General features: G+C 26.8%; 1 protein-coding gene across 4 annotated transcripts; it reads right to left on the bottom strand.

Moving 5' to 3' along the window:
• Positions 1–316: 316 nt before the first annotated feature.
• Positions 317–18,253, bottom strand: LOC114129514 (sodium-independent sulfate anion transporter-like). 4 transcript variants are annotated; one of them, XM_027994275.2, is made up of 11 exons: positions 17,976–18,253; positions 17,821–17,883; positions 10,137–10,354; positions 5,851–6,046; positions 5,413–5,633; positions 4,176–4,323; positions 3,753–3,917; positions 2,540–2,842; positions 2,172–2,317; positions 1,762–2,086; positions 317–1,094 (listed from the first exon to the last, which is right to left on the bottom strand). In XM_027994275.2, the coding sequence occupies exons 3-11, from the start codon at positions 10,320–10,322 to the stop codon at positions 943–945; spliced, it is 1,842 nt and encodes a 613-aa protein (XP_027850076.2). In that variant the 5' UTR covers positions 10,323–10,354; positions 17,821–17,883; positions 17,976–18,253; the 3' UTR covers positions 317–942. The 4 variants fall into 4 exon arrangements, with proteins under 4 accessions (XP_027850076.2, XP_027850074.2, XP_027850077.2 ...); XM_027994273.2 differs by lacking the exons at positions 17,821–17,883; positions 17,976–18,253 and adding an exon at positions 13,237–13,923; XM_027994276.2 differs by lacking the exons at positions 17,821–17,883; positions 17,976–18,253 and adding an exon at positions 13,342–13,863.
• Between the last annotated feature and the right edge of the window lie 1,974 nt (positions 18,254–20,227).

Raw genomic sequence — 20,227 nt, 5'->3', positions numbered from 1 at the left:
TATTGTTCTTACTACAATAGGTCACATAAATAATAAAAAAATGTTTTTTTTTATAATTTGTCTTGTATTAAGGAGGAAAACGTAATGTTGTTATTCTTTTTACGGTGAGATGAATAATAAAAATGTATAGGTACGTACATAATTGGCGTGCAATGAAACATATTATTAATAATTTTACTTTAAATAAAACTAATAGCTTGAGTTTTTTTTAAATTATGGTTGTAAGGCTTTTTTAATTTTTTATAAGATTATTTAACTTAAAATATTACCAACAACGAGTATATAATATATACAATATACATATTATGTTATTAAATATTAATGAAATATAAGTATATTTATTATAATTCAATACAAAAAATTCTACACGAAAAAATTTTTACGGCAGTATAGTCACAAAAACGGAACAGTGAAATATGACAGTAATAGGTACATAATAACAATAATCGCTTAAGCGCAATATAATTACGACAAATCCGTTACACATTTAACATTATAACATATTAATCGTGTTTTTATTTACAAATAATGTATTTACAGTCGAACGGTATAGAATATAACGATCATTATAATAAATATTATTATTAACAAAACACTTTATATAATAATGTAGTATTAATAAATATAATAATAATAATAATAATATTAGATGTACAGAACACAGGGAAGCAATGAATTGCCTTCCAAAACTAAGTAGTAGACTATTTTCACTCGAATCGCCTACCGTAATATAAAAATTAATAAATCGACATTCGATATTATATTTTTATTATACAAGATGGAGTTTTGTTCAACTTTAGGATGCAAATCAATAGAATGATATTTTTAAAATCGGTAGGCAATTAGAGTGACCATTTAAAAAAAAAATCAAGGAAGGGAGTCAAATGAAAGAAAATTTGAGTGTGCCACACATACCTTCTGGTATCTAACCGCTTATCACTGCTAAAGGTCAACTTTGGCGTCGTTACCATTCGAAGGCTTGATATTTAACAGCGGAGTCACCTCGGCCAGCATGATTGGAACGTCGACGACCACGGTATCGTTACGCTTCATCGATGAGCTATTCAGTATACATTTTTCTTTGCATTGTTCACCTAACGGACAGAACAACAAACGGGTTTTATGACTTAAGATGATATTTGTATAAAAGAGTTGAAAACCAGACTGTGTATGGTGTTTCAAAATTCTAAATATATGGCCAAATACCAATTTTAATTTTGAACAAATTAATGTATTTAGTAGAATATTGTTTTGTCTTACAAGTTACAACACCCAACCAATAATTGAGCCATGATGCGTCTAATTTTCTTGACCAAAGTAAATTTTAATTTAATATTATTGTTTTAACTTTGAATATTATCGTCTTAAAAGTAAACGGCCATTTTAAAATAACATTTTTATTAAAATTCAAATACCATAGACCTGCGACATGATTAAATTTGAAAAGAAATTCAAATGAATAAACTAGATAATTGTAGATTTTATAGACTATTAAAGATCACACAGTAGTTCAATTTCATTTTTGATTATTTATGATTAAAATAATAAATACTATTTTTTATTTTTTAGTCATTTATATATATCTTTATAATTTTTAGCTGAAATAGTTTTTAATTATATCGTTGATGAACAATTTTACTCTAAAAATGGTGATAAAATCGTAAATTATTCAAATGATTTTAAGTTATAATATTGAACTGAAATAACTTAACTTTGTCCATAAAAATAAATTTTTTAAACACTAATGTGCTTATATCATACCCAAAATTGCAGCAGGTAGTGCGTCGAACGAATTACAGAACACCATCGACTTACAGCCGGACTTCCGGCACACATATCGCATTTTTTCCGATGCATTTAGGACAATAAAACGTTGGTCTTTAGCCTGGATCTCTGAAGATATCAGGCTCAATCCTTTTGCAGCAGTGTAGTCCAATCCTTTCAAGTGCGCACAATTTATGACCAAAGGTATTTTTGCGTAGCCTTCCTGTTTTGGAATTCGCATGATTTCCCTGTACAAATAATCTATCGCGGGAAAATACAGTCCGTTGTTTGGTGTTATTAACACGAACTCTACTCCTTTGGACTATAATTAAAATTTTTATAATATAAAATACATATAAGAAACCATGTTTTATATTTTATTATTTATAAAATAAATTAAGTCTCACTTTCATTAATTCAATTTTTAGTTTAGGTCTAGACCACATTAAAGCTAAATGAATAATGTTTGCACAAATGCCTGCAAGTAAACCGATTTCGACGGTAAAGAAAAGGCTTATCAAAAGTGTGACTAGTGTGACGAATAGCTCCGCTCCTAAAAAAAAAAAAATTATTGATATTATACAATTTATTAAAATTATACATCATTTTATAAGCTAAAATTTCTTAAATGATAAAAATCAAGTTTAGTGTGACAATTAAGAACCGTATAGTACAATGACACGTTTTATTTATATGCGCATAAACGGTAATGCGGCGATCACGTGGGATACTGTACTTTATAATCATATTTTCGGTACACAAATAATAAACTCACGGTTAGTCTTCCAAAGAGGTTTGATTATCTGATAGTCTACCATGAACAATACAGCACTTATCAAAATCGAGGACAGTATTGCCCTAGGTATGAGATGAAAATGAGGGGTGAGGAACAAAATAGCCAGCAATATTAAACCGCTGGCGTATATGTTGGACAACGTCGTTTGGACACCGCTGGCTTGGCTCAGGGCGCTCCGAGTGAACGCACCACATGTGGGCATCGACATTATGAACGACCCTGCTATATTGCACATGCCCAAAGCCAACATCTCCTGCGTGGCCTCTACTATACCTCCGTTAGCTAAAGCACAATACAAAAACATTAGATTTAAATTTCGGTCGACCGGCGTATAAAAACTACAATCAAATAATAATAATAATTAATTATACGGTATATGCAGGGCCGGATATATGGGGGGGGGGGGGGTTAAACTGGGGAAAACACTTGCCTGAAAATCTTGATCAAAGGCTGAATTATGAGAGGGTGTTATTTTATACTACTTATGTAGTTTATATTATATTTTATTTTGATTAATAGACTCTTTTAAATAGATTTCCTGCGTACCTCTAGTCTGATCGTAACAGGAAAACGATAGTTGAGATAAGACTACTAGTGCCTAAGGTGCAAGTTCATTGGAAAAATAAAATAGTAAAATAACAACCTCATGACTTCCAATCTAGCCATTTGTCGGTAAATGGGTAATGTATTCGTATAAGATATTGTGCAATGCTTTTTAATGATATCATAACCGTTTACATCTCTTTTGAATATGACCTCTAATATAAAGTAAAATAATCGAGCTCTAAATTAAAAATAAATATATTGAATCTGGTCAATGTTTCACTTTTGAGTATTTATGAAATTTTAATAAAAATCAAGATCATGTTTGCAGCAGTCACTATTTACTAACATGATGCATCGACTTACAAAAGACTTCTGTGAAAATCACAAAGTGTTTATATTATTATCTTTTATACGTGGTATAAAGTTAGTATCTTCGTTGGACATACTTCTTAAATAATATAAAAACAATTATTGAAGAAAAAAAAGAAGTGGACATGCTTGATGAATCGCCCAGTATATTATTATCGATGACATGAAATCTCCCGACAACACCTTATCCGTACATCTTCTCCACTTCGCTCCCTCCCACCTTCTCATCGACGGTTTTGAATAATAATATAATAATCATATATAACACGGCGTTTACCATAAGTTTTAGCAATAGACACGTTGGCCAACACCGACACAAGTGGTATGATGAATATTGCAGACCGGATCTCGTACAACATCTCGGACAGCGTCACGGTCGTGTTTCCTGACGTGTATCCAAAGGGCGGAAACTGTAGTGACGGCAGTCCAGTTTTAGCAGTGTCTATTGAATATTTATAATTAACTGATTAATGCTATTAAATAATACTGTAAACGTGTAATGCAATAATTTAATGTGCAGAGTAAAAAGCTAACCAATCGTAAATATATCGAATATACGTAATAATAATATTATCGAAATAAATAATATGTTTTTTTATTCGTTAACGATAAACATTTTATTCTACAGAATATACTTATAATATACTTTCGCCAGAACGTATTAAGGTTTATGAATCAATAGACCGTGTTAAATACTTGCCTGAGGTCAAATACGGCAGTGGAGTTCCGCTGGATTCAAATAAGTACGTGATAAACATTGCAAATAAGACGACGGATGTGTTTCGACTTAGGGAAATGAACCATAAGCAATTTTTCAAAAACCCTTTGGCTGGCACATTTCGTAATTCCTAGAAAACACGCGATTTTTAATTATATACTATCATTGAAACTGGACTCATAATATTGATAAGTTTTATTATTTTAATAGTATCGGGATTCGGAATACCCAAATTGGTTTTCAGGTTGTTACGAAAGGTTTAAGATGTATTCTTAAAGAAGTTTCAATATTCTTTTTCATTTTATAAGGACTAACTACATTTAGTATTGGTATAATTTTTAAAAAAAAATTAATTTTTATAATTTTTATTATTTGTATCATCATAAATTATAGAAATTGTATAAAGATAATCTAAATAATAATCAAATTAAAAATCAAACTAAATTTCACCTTTTTCTTTATTAAAAATCAAAAATTTGCAACTTTTTGAAAAATTTCCAATTTATTTGAAAAATCCTAGTGGTAACAGTTTGTATGTATGCTGCGAAAAAAATTGGAAATCAATTTGGACATATAACATATAAAATAATTGGAACCAATTAAGATATAAATATTAAGGCTAGTTACTAATTTTATTTGGTAAAGCAGGCAATAATACAATAAGTCTTGAACTTTGTTGGATGTAAGTATATTTTTCTCTATTGCTTATTAAATTTGTTTCTATGTAAGCTATAAATTAATCTTATAACTCAACGAATGAATTAATATCAAAAGTTTTTAATACATGTTTTAGATTTTTCCCAATTTTTACAGATTTTGTAGTGCATGTTTAATGATTTGATAATTAATACAATTTTAATAGCATACCTATTACTATTCATAGGTACATTGTATAGATATTAAAATCACATAAATTTGAAAAATGTATAATAATACTACCTTTGTAAATTGACGGTGAAAGATCATATATATATTATTTATTTATAGTATGAAACTTAAAAAAAAAATGTCTTATTTTTCAAGCAATAACACACAAATTCAATAAAAAAATTAATTACCTACCCGGGTGTTTTTTATATTTTAACGATTTTTTTTTTTTTTTAAGTGTATTAGCATATACATTTTTAGTAAATTTTTAAGTCAATCATATTTGATTCGATAACAACCAATGATCTATGCATTTTACTTGAAAATATAGGCAAACTTATATAAAACTTACCCTCAATGATAGTATTACAATAATAGCGCCTATTCCTAAAATCATGTCACCGCTCCTCCTCTCGTGGAAGTGCTCAATCAGTTTCTCCAATATATCTTTAACTGTATCACCTTTGAACCTTACACCCAAAATACCCTTTATTTGCGACATCACGACAATAATTGAAGTAGCGGTTGTAAAGCCCGATGTCACCGGTGTAGATATAAAATCAACCAAGAATCCTGTAAATTAATTTTAGTATTAGTTATGTAAACGTAATATAAATTTTAAGTGTTGAATAAAAAAAAATAATTTTAAAATTTGTTCATAATTTTTTTTGTAAAGCAAGATCAATGACCGTGCTGTCTAACTGCCCAATCCTACAATCACCACAATATCCCTCTTAATAAATACAGCTATATATTATATTAGTTTGATTCGCATTCGAATGCGACTTACCCAATTTAAATAATCCCATCAACATTTCAACGATTCCGCTCATGAACGTCAAAAGCACTACATATTGCGGAGTCAAATTTTTTGTGTACTCGTAAGTGAGCAGAGCCATTAGAGACGTAGGTCCCATGGAAACCTGTTTAACGGTACCGAAGTTCATGTATATGAATCCTCCTATCAGTGATGAATACAACCCAACCTAAATTTAAAAAAAAAAAAAATTGACAAAACACATATTATAATGTATATGAGTACGTTTTCATTAAGTAGTACGTATACGCGTTATGATAGTATTTTATAATATATGTACTTATCACTAGTACTAAATAATTATTTACTTTATTTATTTATTATTAATTTAAACAGACTAGGTCCAATAAAAGTTTTAAATTCAATAACTTTAATAATAAAAAATTTAAATATTCAACATAAATCTAAATGATATACCTAATAATAAAACATAATTTATAAATAATGTCTTATAATATAAATATAAATAAAAAGATTCAGTTGAGTTATAATTAAATAAATCTATTTGGGCTCATTATTCATTAGCTAATCGCGTGATTCTTTTTACAGGAGCATTTATTAAATAACTGGTTTAATTTAATTGTATATAAAAAGTAATAAATAGATCTAGTCTGAACTCGGGGGACATAAACATTTTAGTAATTTAGTACTTCAGAACAGATTAACCACTGACCAATTTATATAAGAATTTTACATCACTTATATTTCTTTCCTAACTTCAAGACTGTTCATATTTAGTGAGTTAAACAATGGCTTTTACGGTTGATGAGATTGACTTGGAATATTACATTTGTATGAAATATAGCTAAGAAAACGATTTTGGCTACCTTCAAGACATTGAATAAGAGTATTTACAGAGGCGAGAGGGCAAATTCTCAAATTATAAAAAAGAATAAACCAGTGAAAAATATGATGTCTTTACGGTAAAGGGATAGTAAAATTTTTACATGACCTACAAATGAATCTAAGAATCTATGACGATTTTTTGAGGATATTAAATAGTTTTTGTTGAAAAATAGAGTTTAACTAAACGTAGTACACTAATACTTAAATCTAGATTTTCAATCACCCGATGAACCAAAATATTAAATATATAACAATTATGAATATAACTAGAGTACTAGACCTTTAAAATGAAATTATTTTACACATCAATTATATTTAACAAAAGTTTTGGTAAATGAAAATATTGAACTTTTGTTGCAACAATAATTATAATAAGTAATGATAACAAGTAACAACTGCAGTCTGCAATAATGAACGTAATCATTAATCATATAAATCGATAAATAGATTACCTAATCGTATAACAATTTAAAATTCATATCTAAGTGACATTATTTATTATGTACATTATACAGCGAACGCTGTTATAGATATAATAAACAAATAAAAAAATACCTATAGAACTGAGTCACATACCTATTATTTCATAGTGGAATTGTATTGTGTTTAATGTTTATATGATACTAAATAGTAAATAATAATAATTAATACCTATATTATAATATTATAATTCATGTAAAAGTAAATTTCCTTTGAGCTAATACACAGGTATTTTTTTATGTAAACAAAAATATTTACAATCTGAAATATGTATATACAATAAGTAAATTTGTATATCAACTCACTCAAATTAGCTTAATAATATTTAGTATTTATTTCTTAAAAGTGTTGCCTTTTTAAAACATTGTACTATCTCTAGAGATTCTTTCCTTTTGGTTCAAGACTCTATATGTATTGATTCTCTTAACATCAGGCATGATTTAATTGATATAATGTTTGTCTATGATATTTTAAATAATAATATAAGCTGTCCACATATTTTAAATTTAATTGAATTTAGAATCCCAAGTAGGTACATGTAATCCTGATTTGTTCCATATACCTTATTTTAATACAAATAGTGGAAAAAATTAATTTTTTTTTGTTTTTTAAGAGCCGTTTTTAACGCCAATAGAATTTTCACAGTCTTGGATTTTTTTTGTTTTGTCTCGTCAAGTATTTAAAGCTAAAACTTTATTATTTTTAAACCATAGTGCCTAATTATTTATTATATAGTTTTGTTTTATAGACTTAAATTGTATCTTTGATTTTCTTGTTATTTTTACTTTTATTTTTATCACTTATCTTTTAGTTTTCATATTGTATTCATATTATACATAATGTTTTTTGTTAAAGGGCTTTAGCCTGTTGATCTTATATAAATAAACAATATATGTTTGTATTCGCAAGTATGTTATAGAAAAATAATAGAATATCAAAATAAGTAATTTTCTTAGATGAAATATATTATGCTTAAATTTTTGTAATTTGTCACTTTATTATTGTTATTAGGTATTTATTAATCTGATATTATTTACAAAGGAGATTGCTCACACGATATTGTAAAAGTTATTTTAATAAGCCATATTTATAAATACTTAAATTAGTTTTACAATATTATCTTTAAATTAATGCAAAGTTTTATTATGTTTCTATATGATTTGTGTAGATGAAATGACTGAAAATAAATTATGAACGCATACATTTTACATAAGAGCATATTTTTTAAATTTTAAGAATATATTTGGTAAATATTAAAAGATCTTTTGACGTATAAATGCATATTACTCTAAGGTTTTCTAGTGCACACGAATTATAAATCCGGAATTAAGTTATAAGCCTATAACACTATATTACGATACATTACGATATAATATACCTACGCAATCTAATTATATTATACGATAATATTATAGGTCGTATGTTCGGTAATTTGATGTCATATTCAATGAAAAGTCTACATAGTACCTACTGACGCATTTCGTTCTAAGTACTAGGTATTGTTTTAATTACGATACGTAATTATTATATTTCCTCGTAATAATTATTTATGCATCCGGAAAACATTGAACAGTGACAACAATATACACACATTCAGTATATTATATACAATATACATACTGATATTTTTAATTCCCATCACATGGTGGAAAAAAATATAATCCTTGAGCAACGAAATGCCGCTATGTGCAACATAGCCAACAAAGAAACATAAAATTATATTGCCACTTACTCGGTATCAATGTGGTGCGAAAGATTATTATTCGAATTAATATTGATTCTTTTAATTATTGTTATAATAGTTCATTTACATCGCGTAAGTTAAAAAATTGATTCCTAATTATAAACAATATTTTAGCATAGTATTTAAATATTTGTTTGTTTAATATGACCAATATGTTTTTATATTGAATATTATACTATACTTAATAATCTATATTATATTGATTTATCCTCCCAGTGTTTTTATATACTATACTCTATTGTTTAAATAATGAAGTTAATTTCCGTAAAAGGGATTAATAGGTTCCTAAATCCGTAGGTTAGGACATGAAACATCACTTATTATTCACACTTGACGCCAACGTAATATGACGTTTTTATAAATTACTTTTTATATGCCCATCGACCATACCTAACACTAAATACATTGATACTTTAGTACCTATATTAAACAACTTATCTAAATATTAAATTAAATATAGATTCTACTCTTATTTTGATTCTATTTTTATATCAACAAGTGTTTTTATTAAGATAATGTTTCGTTAAAATTTCGATGTACAAATTCAACAATTACGCGTAGACATAATACAAATATTTCATGTAATTACTTTTAAGTTATGACTGTAGGTGAGATTTGATTAAAGTTTTGTTATAATTATAAATATATATATATATAAATTAATTATAATATTGAACTTTATCAAAATGTGTTAATTTGGTAGTGGGGAGACTGTATGTAGAATATAGTTTATATTAGGCAGAGTTAAAAGAAAAATAAATGGTTGTTTACAGTTGCTACAGTTACCGTGGGTATGTAGGTACTTGGTATTTAAGATATAGATAGGCACTAAATGTCATTAGTTTATTACATCTACTCAATATTAATACAATAGATTTACATAATATATGATTTGAGAGTTATTACTTGTTAAACACGTATTTTTTAAAAAATTTACTTAATAATTCAACAATCAAGCTTTAACCAAACCACCCAAAAAGTGTATACAGCCAAAATATGTATATAACTATACGGACTTGCATGCAGAATCCATCCCGCGATTATAGTGGCTTTTATTTTTAACTCAAAGAAATCGGTTTAAATTATTTTAGTTGAGAAATAATTAATATGAACAGAATAAAATAAAATAAATAAATATTAAATTTAAAAAATATTATTAGTGTTGATCAGATACTTTTAAAAATATTACCTGTGGTGATAAATTAGCCAGAGACGCATATGCTATGCTTTGTGGTATCATCGTGAGTCCAATTGTGATACCTGCTATCATGTCACCCATTGCCATTTTACCGTTATATTTTGGAAGCCACTTTGTAATCGGTACGTGTTGATGAAGGAACTTATAGATTTTTTGGTTTTTAATCGCCTTCTGCATTTGCTTTTTCTTAACATGGTCGTTTGAGTTAGCTGCAAAATATAATATATGTTAATAGATACATTTTATCTTAAATATAATTAAACATAATTGTATGCAAAAAAAATTTTCGGAATAACAAAACTAATGTAAAACTGACTACTGTTGTGATGAAACTTAAACGATATAAATTAAAATATTGAAATTTCAGAAAATGCTTGGGTTTTTTGACTTTTTATACAAAAATAATTATTTATAAACTATTATTTCTTCTAAATAACTAGTTTATTTATTTGATTATTTTTGAGATATATGACACAATTTAAAGCTCCAAATGATTACTTTCTTATAATTAATACCAAAACAAGTGCAATATTTTGGCAGGATATGCATTCAAAAAATGTCTACAATAAATTTAAGTGAGACTCATTAATTACACAAGATCAATCAATAGTAATTGAACATCAACTATGTATAAATCTTTAAATATATGTTACTTAAAAACCATTATATTCATTTTTACAATATAAGACAATGCTATTATAATATTATATTTTAATACTGCTGAAAGTTTCGTAATAGGTTATCAAAATAAAATATGGCATCTAAGCAGGAGGGTATAATGATTTTACATTTAGAAGACTTATAAAATTTCAACTCTCTTATAGGCTCCTTTGATGTTAAACAAATAAAAATCATAAATATATAAATAAAAATCTAAAACACCTTTAATTTTTAAATTTTTATAAAAGATATGCACCTATTCAATAAAGTGATTCACCGCGTACATACACAACCCTTTTGTCTTAAATAATTTATTCAAATTCTAATTTTTAAAATTTTTAAGTATTCTTGAGATCCATAATATTTTAGAATATTTTATATCGGACTTCATATACAATTTAAAATAGGTCCTGTCGGTATGCTAACTTATGAATTACCCACTAAAACAACAAAATATTACATAAAAGTTAAATAAAATGAAATCGCACTGATTAAATATTAATACATTAAAACATATTATGATTATTCTTGTGTTGTATAATAATTTTTATCGTAACAACTAACAAGTCAACAACTACATAAAAGCTCCTACAAGCGGCATTTTGCGTAATTCCATGATATATTTTCCAAGAAATCATTCATATAAAATTTTAGAGAATACCTTGAATAGTTGAATAGTTAATAATAACACAGTTGAGTTATTACAATTTTAAGATCAATAAATATTTCTATTATTATGACGATAGCTAAACACAAAAAAAAAGTGTCGTAATATTTACCTAACCAAACCTAATTTTCTAAGTATCCTTTAATACGAGTCTGTATTTACTAGTGATTTTAAATTTATATAAATTAATTATTAATTATTTTTAATTTGAAAAATATATTTTATACAAAACTAGAATTAGGTACCTTTTAAGACTTCTAATTGTTTGACATCTGAACTGATCCTACTCATTTATGATTTAAAATGTGATATTAATTATTAATAGTATTTAAGTAATTAAGTTTACTTGAATAACGTTTATTACGTTTTCTTGTATGATATTATTCTAGCAGCGAGAAGCCAGAACGAATGTTCAGGAAACACTACAAAAAACACCTTCAATAGACCTCAAACATAATAATATTAGTTTAATTGATTAATTACAATATTAAACTTATAAATAACATATAATTAAATAGGTACCTAGGTACACGTCGTCGTTTACATAAAAGTATAAAACCATACAATATTATAAAATGATAATTTTAGAAAAATAGGACAGTTAATGTTTAACATTAAAAACGCTGTTCAATTGATAATAAAGTGAAATTTAAAAATATAAGTGGAAATATATTATAATTTATAATAGTTACAAAAATAGGACAAAAACAACAAAAATAATTTTAGATAGGTAGCATAATGACGTGTTGCTAGTTACTAATATATTCCACATGAACTTTTAACGAACGTGTTTAAAAAACCATCTCAATCGAAAAAAATTTGAAATTTCTTATACGACTTTTAGTATTGTATATATTCAATATAATATATTTGGTCAAAAATTAGGTCAGAATTAATTTGAGCAAACATAATATAGGAAAATATTATGTTTATGTGAACATATTTTAAACTTAAAACAAATAAAGCACTTGACTTTTATATTAATTTAAAACAAATTTACTTGCGATAATTAATTCTTAAATACACTATACATTTTAATAAATAATAATATTTAATATCACCAGATACTGGAATAGATACAAGACTTTATGGTATTTAAAAATGTAGGACTATAATACAAGTACTGAAGTAAATTAAGAATAAAACCGTAAAAAATAATTATAAATATACAAAAAAAAATCAAAATAGAAAAGCAAAATGTAAAACACCATAAAAAATTTCTTTTTAAATTAAATTTTAGGTACTGCAGAGCAAATTATTAAAAGTTTTTTTAGATTTATATAGGTACCTTGTATTCTTATTATTATGTTTTATTTGCTACTGAAATTAAATATTTTGGGTATTACCTATGTTTTATAAGATATAAAACCATATTATATTATTATTTATTATTTATAATACCTATATGTCAATTAATTTATCCTAAATAAAATAATTGATATATGAAAATTAGATCTTGTCATGGCTTCGGGAATAGTGTAGAAAAGTGTACCGAGAATACTTTTGTATAAAAACAGAAGAAAATGGAATCATATTAACCCTTAATCATTAAGACAGCGATATAGGCAGCTTTTTATTTAATATAATATATTATACCCATTTTTTATAGATAGATCTCAGTCGTTTTCATATTATTCACGAAAATTTTCATCAGCTTATCGACACCAATACAATAAAATATGAGCATAAGTGATGTGTACACGTAGCCTAATAATAATCAATAAGAGAATATATTATATCATTAGTGAGGAAGGGATGACTTACGTTTTGTCGTCTCGGCCATTTTTTGCGTTACACAAAAACCGATATCGAATAATTATAATAATAATAATAATAATAAACGATGGTCGGACGAGACTTTCGAATCACCTGCAGCTGTTATCAATTCGGTCGTGGGCGAATTCACGACGAATCGCGATCCGCTGCGTCCTTAGGTTTGATGAGCGACTGAAAAGACACGTTTTTTGCATAATTTACACGTCGTCAATGGCTAATCTAAGAACTGCGACCGACTCAAGTGGCACAAATCCCGTGATTGCGTACGGACGGGCCGATAAAAAAATAACCGTTGTTGATTATTAACATTATTGTTTTTGTTCTCGGGTCTAAAAGCAGCAGTGTGGTGTCTACTATCTGCAGACCGATGGCTACGGCAAAGCGCGTAAAAAATAAAAACAACATTTTATGCACAATACTCTGTCCACACAGGTAGCACAATCTGCGTTTCTCGACACATATTTATACTTAATAAGCCCAATATGTAGTATATTAGTGTGTATTATAGTGATAAACGTTTTCATCGCTGGACCCGAGTGTAGTTGTGAGTTGTGACGGAGAAGTGCGAAGATGATATTGGCCGCGACGTTAATAGCGTCATTACAATATTATGTAGTCGAGCTGAAGTGCGTTTTCCTATGTTGCGTATAAAACACAACAACAGACCAAACCAAAGTCTAAAACAATCAAATAAACACAAAAGAAATGTTCAACGAATACCATCGTTTATTGTACACTTAGAACACACGTTCATAATTTTATCATCGCTTGAAACACTGTGATTAGGTATAATTACACAAGCCCATGTAACTTGTATAATACCTGTTCAATATATATATATATATATATATATATATATATATATATGTATACGGAGTGATTAACCAAGCACACTAATCCCTATTTTTTATGATAATGAAGTTATTTAAAATCTTGTTATTGGAATTTATAAAGACCTTATTTTAAAACTTCTGTTCTGCCACAAACCAAATGGTTTTTTAACGGATAATTTTTCTATGCATTTTAACACATCAAAATAAAAATTTAACTTAGTGATTTTTGAGTTATTTCATTTTATGTACTAAGGCCCCTGATGATGGGTTTGGAAGATATGGGGGATATGGGGATATAAGGAATGGTATCGGGGCATGGTCATTTAAAAATTGTTAAAGTGCATAAAACTGATCTAAATACAATCAACACTAGATTCGATAGTACATTTATTTTAAATTTCTACTAAACTATTTTACTCATTTGAATTTTTAATTGAGTACATCAACATTTTCAAAAAAATTATCCACTTAACAGTTTACAATAAAAAAATAGAAGTTGTCATTTGAAAAACTTAAGTCTTTATCACTACAAGATGCTCGTTAAATAGAATAAAAATCTCAATAATTTGAAAATAATTAATAAAATAATAATAATTTGAATAAATTCATTATCAAAGAAAATGGAGGTGAACATACTTAATGAATCATTCTGTATAATATATTATTGTAATGCGTGCAATGAAAACAGATCTAGTTTCGAGTACCAATAGGTATACTTATGTACACTACGTCATAATATACAAATATTAATCGTCAAATCGTGCTTCTGTGTACCGCCATATTCAAATCGCATAGGTACCTACTTATTAGTTAAATTATATAACGTATAAGTTATAACTGTATATAACAGATGGATACTTTTGTGAAAATCTTGAAATTTTCGATAACAATATCGAGATAAAAAATACACTCAAATTCAATTTAATGCATGCAAACAACAATTATAAGTGTACACTGTGCACCTTTTATTACGACTATTAGTATACTTATATATTATATACATTATTCCCATATACTTTTAAATTATTAGGTAAATGACTAATAAAATTTCCATTGGAAACTGGTTCTTCGATTAACATCGAATAACCTCTGTCCCTCCACCAACTATAATTATCGATATTTGAAAAACTGCAAAATCAAATTTTTATTTACATCAATTAGATAATTTACAAATGGAATGTTATATGATCGGATCTTTTTAATCTTTAACATTAGATTTTCTACAAAACTGTGTTATATCACTTATACCACAATCTATCAGAAAATAAGCCTGAAAAGTAGGTTGGCATAATAGAAACAAAATGTTAGTTTATTTTTAAAAATATGAATGAACATCTCCCAAGCCAATATCGACGAGTACCTTAAAAATAGATAAAGCGCAATTTTTTTTTCGATTAAGTATATCATATAATTTCTGTTTTTGGTTTAAAAAATAAAATATAAAAGTTAAAATCTTTACGAAATTTATTAATTTATTTTAATATTCATACCTATTATATGATAAGAAATTTTAATAAAAGGTTTCATACTTCCATATGTTTTATTTTAAAAAGTCAAACACTATACAAAAAAATTCACAAATATTGTTTATGAAATTCTTAAGTATAAGTTATAATGAAATAAGATATGCATCCATCAATTAATGATATCTCATTAAAAAAGATTTTTTTATTTTATTGTAATACTGTAAAACGAAATAGCTACAGTAGATAATTTAAATGTTAAATTTGTATAATTAAGTATTGATAATTCTCACGACATTTTTAAATGCAATGTTTTCGGCAAAAATTAACTCAACCTACTGCGGAAATACTAACATTAAAATAAATTATTTTACCATATAACAACATGAATATATCATAAAATTAAAAAAATGTACCTCCTTAGTAATAAAGGTCGACAAGCTGTCTTCGCTTTACATAAGTTTTTGTATGCTATGATGTATCATTGAATTCAAGTTTAACACAATAACCCATATATATTACAATAATGTACCTGTTCAATGAAGAGCTACAATCGATACCTACTTTACATCTAAACGGTTAGGTTACCTGCTTACCCATTTTGTGTGTGTGTATGTGTGTGTGTAATATATACTTGATTTATATGAAAATGCTTATGTAAAAATCAGAGATTATTTATTAACATATATTAATCCACCGAAATTTTAAGAAATTATTATCGTATAATTGTTTAAGTCATGTACATGACTTGTAGCAGAAAAAAATAAAATCTAAATTAATAAAAGGTAAATAAATAATATTAAATTATTTTATAAACGAAATTGTTATGACACTTGAAATATTAATGAAAGATTAAATATTAAATACCTAACATATTCAACTAAATTAAAAATCTTGAATATTGTTTATGATGTTCAATGTTCACATATAGGTAGGTATATCTGGTTTATATTATACATTCTCAGTGCTCAAAAAAACATAACATCTTATTTTATGAAACCAATCTCATTGTGACTCGGAATCTTTTTTTAAAATACATAATACTTAATTATTTAAACGTTAAAATTATTTAGGTTATAAAATAGTTGATATAAATACATAAAATGTGGTAGTATATTCGATATGTTTCACAAAATATCGTTTTAGGTATCTGCAGTGGCATATCCAGGATCATTTTACGGAAGTGTTATAACATTTAATATAGAATCATAGAAGTGGGGGGCTACATTCCCCCTACACACCCCCGTAATACATTAATACAAAAACCATATATTGATATAAATTATTAAAATAAATATATGTAAATTGAATAAAACTTTTTTATTCTAAAGCGCATAAAATAAGTAATATTAATACTAATACTAAAACAACAACTTTAACATAATACATACGGCTGATGAAGGGATGTTCTAACACCCATATTAACCCCCTCTTCCCCTAAATACGCTACTGGGTAGGTATCTACTTAAAAATGTTTCAAAAAAAGGTATCGATATACGTTGAACACAAATCACGATTGTATTTAAGTACTAGAACAATGACATTCTTCTCAATAATATCCATCTCATTAAATTATTTTTTTTATATTTAGTTTATGCTTATCTGATTATTTACGAACAAATAATTTTTCAATTTTCATGATGATTAGTTTACATTTGCACTTAACCATTTATTGCACTTATATCGTCATTTTATCCTAACGATAAGTCGATTCAAACGCGTTCAAGTAAAAAAAATCTAATATTATAATATAGTTATCTTAAGTTCTACTTAAAGTCAAATTACAACACTGTTTATTGTGTAAACATTTGATCATGACTTCATTGTGGTACTTATCATAATGATACCATTATAATATGATCATTCTTTTTGCGAGTGGCCGATCAACGAACGTTTAATAATAGTCGACATGATGTATATGATATTTATCCTAAATTAAACGACTAAACCGAACTATTGTTTTATTACCTACTTTATGTTTGAATACATTCTTTTCATTCACAATAATATTATGTGAATTTTTTTATAGGTATACAATAAAATTTTTATTATCTTAACTATAATAATACTGCAGGTATATTAGCGTGACTGTATAATATAGAGGCTATATATACCTAGTGGTGAAAATGTCATTGAAAGTCTCTTGGATAACAATTTTTTTAAAATTAGTACAAAAATGAATAAAAAAAATGAATCTTAAATGTAAACGATATGTAATGTATTATGTATATTATATAATTATACCTCTCTATTCAATAAACTATATAGGTACGTACCTTATATTTTAACATTTTGGTAGTTTACCGCATCTACACTCTGAGGTTCCGATTATAACATATCTAAACAACGATAATAATGTAACTAGTTACGATTTAGACATAACATAATATGCGATTTATAGAATATAAAATACATGGTATCATGGCATTACCGTGTATATGGTATCATGGTATCACCGTGTATATGGTATAAACGGTATCCGACCAGTATCCGTTTTGACGTCATTCGCTATTCGTATTTCGTACATTTCGTCAAGTGTTATTGTATAAATCGCGAGCACGCGACAAGCAGAAAATTGGGTCTTTCGACTTTATAAATGAAATAGGATACATAAAATTACATAATATTTACTGTAAATCCGGTACCTATTTATACATGAAATTATTGTAGTATTGTATAAATAAGAAGCAATATACTTTTATCAAGTACTTGTTCTTTTTTATCAACGCGCGACTTTAATCGAAACTATAAATCGCTCTTCAGTCTAAAAACAAAGTAAGTGCGTTATATATATACGATATATATAGGTATATGTAGGTATATAAATATGACTGCAGTATAGCATATGCATAATACATTTTATTTTATTGAATGTTAATAGTTCACAATTATTGGACCAAAATATTATTGAAATTTTAAATTGAAATATATTTTTACGCATGTATACAATAATATAATGTGTATGTATGTATTCTTGAGTAAAATTATTGAATCGTATAATAATTTTTTATACTCTAAAATTAACCCATTGGATTTCTATGCCGTACCTAATTCATAATACATACAAGGCGTATATATAGAACCATATCGGCCCAGCCCACAAAAATCAAACTGCGTTTTATTTTAAAATATATTACAAACTACATTCGTTCCAATTATTGAAGTCTGAAGATGATAATGACCAAACGAATTATTTGCTGCTATCTAGCGAATATTTTATTTTTTAAGATTAGACATGTTTGGCATTGAGAGAAAACATAATTTTGTAATATATTTAAAATAAAACGCGATTTGATTTTTTGTGGGTTGGGAACTTGGGCCGATATGGTTCTACACGCCTATTTATTTATTACGATCTATCCGTTTTAGTTTTCCAAACGCATACGTTTGAACGTCTTAAAACCCTCGTCAAGTTTGTTCCAGTGGCGTATTTAGGATTTCGTCCTGGGGGATATATATTGGAAAACATGATTTCCTCGACGGTGGAGGGGGGTACACTTACCCACATTATTAAACTTACTAGTAAAAAAAAAAGACCAAGGGGGATCTATCCCCCACATCCCCCCTCCCCGTAAATACACCACTGGTTTGTTCATCCGTTATTTATCTACAATATCTATACACAGTAACGATTATATAATCATAGTTATTAGGATTTAGAAATACATTTAACTAGAGTCTTAACTCTTAATAAGTTTATTATGTTCATAGGTGGTGATCGGAAGTGCTTATTAGGGAGCTAAGCCCCCCTAAATAGATCGAAATTATTGAATAGGTATTGTTCAAAGTTAAACGGCTTATTTAGTAAAGATAGATTTAAGCCCTCCTGAAATTCAATCAAATCTCCGCCTATGTTAATAACTCTTATTAACATAAACTAGTATCCTTTATTAGTCAACATTTGATAAGAAAACCGTTTTAATTCTAAAACAAACACGCTTTAAAATATTGCATTTCTTAGCACACATACACTTTATTACTGTTTATAGTGTTCACGTTTGTAGGTATAAGTACTTCTTATTCAGATAAACAGTTATTAATAGAAAATGGGTACCTAGCGTTTTAGCCATTTCAAATTTTAGTTTTTAAATCTATATTATAAGCTACAAACATCCTGTGAACATAGCCTTTTGATACGCAGTTGAATAAAACAAACAATAATTACCAATACTTTATCTATTTTTTTAACGGGTTATAGTTGATTTATATTTCTTTATACTTTGTTTTATGCTTTTATCAGACTTTCACTGAGACATTTAATATTCTGAGAGGAACGATAAATTTATTGATTTTACAAAGAAATGTTTTTTTTAATTAAGTGAAATCAAAACTAAAAATACCTAGTATTCTTCAAAATATTCGGAAAAAAAACAAACAAAAAATTAAGAAAAACGAGAATTTTTAAGCAAAGATAGACAAAATCGTATTTTTGTGGTTTTTTTTTATAATTCAAGAACGAATATTTTTAGATAAATTTTCAATAATTATTTACATTATCATTTTATATTTATGATAAAAATGTCAAAATATTTTGATTGGTTTTAAGTTATTTATAGACCTTTGAAATTTTCCAATTTGTTATTGCTATTTTATAAATTAAAAATTATTTGCTTGATGAAATTGCAGGAAAATATAATACCTACAAGGTTTCTCATAAGTTATAAGTTGTCCAATTAAAAATTA

This window comes from Aphis gossypii, chromosome 1, assembly GCF_020184175.1.
Source record: "Aphis gossypii isolate Hap1 chromosome 1, ASM2018417v2, whole genome shotgun sequence".
NCBI classification, from domain to species: domain Eukaryota; kingdom Metazoa; phylum Arthropoda; class Insecta; order Hemiptera; family Aphididae; genus Aphis; species Aphis gossypii.
The sequence above is the reverse complement of the archived record's forward strand: the minus strand, read 5'-3'. Positions and strand labels throughout refer to the sequence as shown.